The sequence below is a fragment of the Emys orbicularis genome, chromosome 4 (assembly GCF_028017835.1).
Source record: "Emys orbicularis isolate rEmyOrb1 chromosome 4, rEmyOrb1.hap1, whole genome shotgun sequence".
Lineage (NCBI taxonomy): Eukaryota > Metazoa > Chordata > Testudines > Emydidae > Emys > Emys orbicularis.
In genome coordinates this window covers 100,781,736-100,787,830 of record NC_088686.1, presented here as the reverse complement: position 1 = coordinate 100,787,830, position 6,095 = coordinate 100,781,736, and the positions used below count along the sequence as shown (strand labels likewise).

General features: G+C 43.4%; 1 protein-coding gene across 1 annotated transcript in view; it reads right to left on the bottom strand.

Annotated features, from left to right (window-relative positions):
• Positions 1-480: 480 nt before the first annotated feature.
• IRAG1 (inositol 1,4,5-triphosphate receptor associated 1) overlaps positions 481-6,095 on the bottom strand; it is a 68,517-nt gene continuing 62,902 nt past the window's right edge. Inside the window, exons 18-19 of the mRNA XM_065403220.1 lie at positions 4,413-4,541; positions 481-721 (exon numbers count right to left, since the gene is read on the bottom strand). Of these exons, the coding sequence (XP_065259292.1) occupies positions 481-721; positions 4,413-4,541 (370 nt within the window). The remainder of the gene's footprint in view (positions 722-4,412; positions 4,542-6,095) is intronic.

Below are 6,095 nucleotides of genomic sequence, written 5' to 3'. Positions count from 1 at the left end.
TAAACAAGGACATTACATTTTAAAAAAAATCCTATATATATAACTGCTGTGAAAGTTATGACATCAGTCAATAAAAGCCAAGAAATGCAAAGTTAAAGCAAATACTCTATAACTGGTAGCTTTTATGGCTTTCCTCAAAAGTGCATGAATTAAGGTCTAATGTATCAGTCTTCCCTTTGAATATCCTGGCTATTGCTGGTGACTGTCACAACCTTGGCATGATTTAAATGTGACTTTATTTGTATGAAGTCATATCAGTCAGATACAATTATCATGACAAAAAGACAGAAGTATTTATCAGATGGTCAATTTCACTAGGTAAATCACAATCCATTCCCAAGCCTGATGGCATAGAATAACTAGTGTGGCTTACTGATCATATTTAGCAACAGGAAAATGACAAAGTGCTACCTTGCTTTAATAACCGTGTTTTAAAATGTGTGCTTACTGATGTACCGTAAATATTTTATAATTTGTTTATTATTCTGTGCCTTGCTCATGCTGAAGTCCTGAGTTCCACCAGGAGTATTGCTGGACAGCAGAACAGGTGGCTTTTCCCTCTGGTCCATCTGATAATTCAACACAGGAGTTGTATGAATGGTAGATCCCCAACAGCGCAGCAAAAATGATTATCGCAGCTGCTACAATCCAGACCACATTCCAGTGTTTACACAGTTTTGGGTACAGTATATGTAAATAATTAATAACAACTTCAAGTTTGCTGTAAAATGGAAAAAAGATATAAGTGTTCTTCTATAATAATTATATACAAGTCAATCACCTTAATACTTTGACTATGAATAACTTTGCAATTATATGCTGTGCCATCTTTCATACAAGGACCAATACTCTCTGCTAGATAAAAACCATATTGTTATGTCCTTTTTACAAATACATAAACAGAAATGTAGATCGATATTAAATTAATTACTTTTCCAGAGTCCCCCACAGGGAGAGACTTCCAGTCCCCCACTTCCCTCTCTTTCAAAAAGGCAGTCCCATTACTAGACTCTGACAATATTTCAGATCCTGTTTAGCTCATAATTTGCTTAATTTAAATAATTTTAGAAAAGTTCCTTTCCAATACAAGTCTCCATGACTTGCCAGTAGGGAGTCTGACATTCGGACCATGGGATGAGCCACATGTTTGCAGAGATTTAGAAAAAGGGTGAATTACAGGGCAAAATATGGTGGACCCCAGAATGAAGAGGTTTGGGATCTTTGGGTTCCTCCTAGACCTGCCTCAGCTTCTGGTCAGATGTTCTACCTGCTTTGATCAATGTTCTGTGCTTCTGTAATGTACAAATGCCTGTTTTTTAAAATATAAGAATGTGTCGGTATAATCAAATAGAATGGGTACATCCACACAAGAACATCAACCTATCCGCAAGAGGAAAGGGCAATTAGCTGCAGCAAGCCTTGTAAATTATGCATCAAAGGCTTCAGGTCAGTTGTCCAGTACTGGACTCAAAAGTCCCATTAAACAATGTAAGAGGAAGAAGCTTCAGAACCTTTATTAAGTGTTCCTGTCCTTTTCAATACACATCCTAGAAATCTCATCACTTTTGCTCATGGTTAGCCCACCTCACACTACAGTTTCAATGTGGTCATATACTGAAACAACAGATGTTCACTATCACCAGCATAATGATCTTTAAAGAAATTTGTTTAAAAAAATCTTATAACAAAAACAAACAAACAAAACCAACCAACCAAAAAACAAAACAAAAAACCCCACCCTCTTCCATGCTGCACTGTAGAGTTGGTTGGGACTTTCCATTAAATTTGTTTTTTTCTCCAACAGAAAATGCAGTTTCTATTAAATTGATATTTTCCCTGTGAAAACCAAAACAAAATATTTTGGTTTGTTGAACTGACTTGAAGTTTTCTTTTGAGTTAGTTCAACATTAAACAGTGTTTCCTTATTGTGCCATATTGTCTCATAGGAGTTTTAGTATGGGCCCCCATTCTCTCTTCAAGACTGGGCTCCCTTGCTAGACTACATCTCCCAGGATGCAGTCGACAGAGTTTCTGACCAAGGTGCCTGGTGTATCCTGGGAAATGTAGTCCAGCCAGGGAGCCTGGTTCTCAGTGGTGAATAGCAGCATCCGGCACTTGAATTATAGCTCCAAGGAGGCAAACCATTGGGAGTTGCATATTAATAATGTGACTTGAAACTCAGTGTTTTGGGTCAGTTCAACAAACCAAAATGAAACATTTTGATTTGGGAAAATAACGTTTGTTTTGCTCAAAAAAATGTCAAAAATGTTTAGACATTTCCCAATCAAAATTTTTTGGAATAGTTTATTCTGTGAAAAATTTTGATATTTCAACGTTGTGTCCCAATTTGGGACAAAAGCAAATGTTGATATATTAGATTTTCTCATGGCATTGAAATTCTGATTTTTGCTTGGCTGTATTGCACACACTGTAGAGGTTGATTTTTAACAGGGCTTTTTTTGCCTTTGTGCAGACTTGGAAGGCAAAAGGAGCTAGATTTATTTTTGCTTAATTGACCTTTAAATATGTAGCAGATGCAGAACTACACATGGGAATGGATCTCTTAAGTGCACATCTATCTGCTCACCTCTCAGTCAGTATTATCTTTTACAGGTGTTTATGTGATGCACATCTGTGAAATGTTGCTTTTACCTAAGCAAGAGACCCTTTGCCCACATGTGAGCTTTCTTGGGTGGTTTTCTTAATATATATGTTGAGAAATACATTTTTTGTAATAGAGTCCTGCCTTGATAGGCAGGAATATGCTTTGGAGAAGGTATCTTGTGACAGGGTGCTAAGCAGAAAACTGCTTAACCAACCCTCTATCACTCCAGTTTAAGGTTACCATATTTTAATTTAAAAAAAGGACACTCTGGCCCCGCCCCAACTCCTCCCCTTCCCCGCCCCAGCCCCGCCCCAACTCCTCCCCTTCCCCAAAGTCCCCGCCCCAACTCTGCCCCCTCCCCTGAACGCTCCGCCCCCCTGCTCCTCCCCCTCCCCTGCTTCCCGTGAATCAAATGTTCGCGGGAAGCCTGAAACAGGGAGGCAGCAGGTAAGCTGGGGCTGGGGCGCGGCACGGCCCAGTCCGGCCCCCCCAGCAGAGCGGCTCCCTTCGGTGGCTGGCCGGCCGGTCCAGGCCAAGAGGCTCTGGCCCCGGCGTCTCCCGCCCGGCTCGGCACAGGCCCTGGGGCGCCGGCCCTGGTTCCGGCCGAGCGGCTCCGGCCCGCCCTGGCCCCGGCGGCCCCGGCCCGCAGCCGAGCACTGCCGGCCCCAGCGGCCCCGGCCCCCGGCCGAGCACTGCCGGCCCCAGGCTCCGGCCCGGACCCAAGCCCCACGACCCCTCCCTCCCTATTTTCCCGGACATGTCCAGCTTTTTGGGATTTCCTCCCGGACGGGGATTTGAGGCCCAAAAAGCCGGACATGTCCGGGAAAATCCGGACGTATGGTAACCCTACTCCAGCTCCAATTAAGGGAGGTAAATTGGAGCTGGGTAGACCACCTGGCCCTGATTGGGGAAGCTTGAACAGCTGCTGACTCATCAGGCTGGGGCTGGATAAGAAAGTTGGGGGAAGCTGGAAAGAGGAAAGCTGCAGTCGAGGAAAGGCAGTGAGGGGAAGCAGAGAGAGATAGCTTGACCCTCTGTCCTGCTGGTGGACTGTAAGAAGGGGACTACTTGTATGGTGGAAAGGTGGTGGGAGCACAGCCTGTAAATAAAAGCACCAGGTGGGCACTGCACCTAAAGGTCTCTGTGTGACTTTCTCAGCCCAGTGGGAGCAGGAGCCAGGAGGGCTCTGCAGGGACGCTGCTACATATCTACATATCCCTGAAAACACTAAGGGACACATTTCTAAATACTGCTGCCTGTAACTCTCAGAGCTGAACTATGCCTGGTCTTTCAAATTCCCCTGGGGTACACCAAAGAGGTCAAGCAGGGGTGGGAAGGAGGCAAGTCCATGCCTCTCCACCCTGCATTATTCTGCAGAATAGGACAAGTGGACAGTTAGAGTAAGCTGCACTCTCATGGGGGGTGAAGGAGAGGGGTTTGCACTGACACACCCCCAGAGGCAAAACGTAGGGTTCTGTTTGCGCATGCTCACCCATTGTGACTGCATATCGCACATTTGTGTCAGCAAATTCAGCATTTACTGAAGCAATTGGTGCATGCACAAACTGAATGCCTGATCTTGAGAGGTGCTGAGCATCTGCAACTTCCAAAGTCCATGGGAACTTCAGGTGCTCATTACCTTTCAGGACCAGGTCTTTGGAAAATATAACTTAACTGCAACCTTCAAAAGGTATTACTGGAGGTAAGCCAAAAAATACCATGAGATGTGGATAACAGTGTGAAGTACTCAGCTGTGTATCTCAAATTAAACTGGCCTCCTGACAGATGCACCACACTGGATTCTCACCTGTTTTTCATGTTATTTATCTCTTCACTTTCACCCTCTTCATGCTCATCAGGGATTTCATTTGTTTTCTCTTCATCTTCCTCTTTCAGCTCATGAAGTTCTTTGGTTTTCTTTAAGCCTTCCTGATAACTTTAAGCATAAAACATATTTCTTAGTCTAGAAGTGCCAAGTAAATACCTCTTTCTTGTTCAGTGAAGAACTGGCCATTTAGTGAACATATTAAATAAAATACAAATACTGCTTGTGGTGTGGTGCCTAGGCAACAGGAAAATATTGGCAGAGGCCACTAAGATACCAAAGGTTCCCGCTGTCCCTTCCTCCTACATAGATTTATATTAGTTAGAAAAAACTATCAGATCATTGAATCCATCACCTTGCAAATATGGGTTATAGTTCTCAGTTGATCACAACTGCTGTGGTGTCGCATGGGAGGGGTGGGTTTTGACTCGCTTTGGACACTGGACTTTACCAGTTGCTTCCAGTCCCATCCCAAAAATAAAGATACACTATTATCATTAGCTTCTTTAGGATGAATTCACTGCCTTTCCTTACAGAGTGGTGGAGCTTTTTCTATGGTATGCACTTGAAGACAGTTAGACCCACTGTCCATTGATTACTCTGAGCTCTTGTAACTACAGGAGTGGGTGCACAAAGGACATGAAACTTATGTCTGTGTTGTGCAAAAGGCTATGTCAAGTCTTCAGTCTTACTCAGACCCATATAAATTCTCTGCTCAACCTTGTGCTGGACCTCAAACTCTGCTGTACCCTTTGCAGGATCAAGGCCTAGGGGAGATGTTTTGGGCTGTTCTATCCTTACAATGCTGATGACATTCAGCTTTGCATCTCCTTTTCACTGAGCCCAGATTCTACAGTCTTACTACTCTCCCAATGTCTGACCAAGATTGGTATAGGGATTAAAGGTGACCAGCTGTGACTCAGTTCAGATAAAACAGAAGTGATTTGCTGGAAAACTGCCCAGCTTTCACCAACTGGGTTCACATCCTTGGAGCTGTTATTGTAGATCTCCTGATCTTGGAGAGCAGTAGGGGCCCATGAAGTCTTTCCTCAAGTAGAGATGTCTAGGAGGCTGCAAACATTTCTATATATTGCTGACTTTGCAAGTTATTCAGGACTGTGTTACCTCCAGTTTGGATTAATGCAAGACATTTCACGTAGAGATACTCTTGAAGTTCATCCAGAACCTATAGCTGGTGCTGAATACAGCTTGGGATAAGTTGCCATGGCCATGTTCACCTATGGATTCCTGTTCACTTCTGGCTGCAGATTTAATGTTGCTGATGATCTCTGAAGCTCTGAGTGGTCTGGGATACAGTTATCTGAGATAAAACCTTTTACCCAGTATCCCACTGTAGCAGTTAACAAGAGCCACCCTGCTAGGTTTATCAGTTCCTAGTGAAAACTCTTCAGGGCTGGAAGTAGAATTTTCTCAATTGAGAGCTCCTGCCTTGGAAATAGCTCCTTTTGGGAGTTTGCTGGAACCACAGCCAAGACTAATGAGCTTCAAGGCGTGATGTATGGTGGAGCATAGCTACTTGGGTTAACTATTGTTTTAATTGTCAATTTTTATCTAGCTCTTGTTTGTTTTTATAGCTTTAATAAAATTATGTTCCTTAGTTTCTTAAATAAGTGCTAGCTGCTCTGATGCTAGGGAAGCTATTAT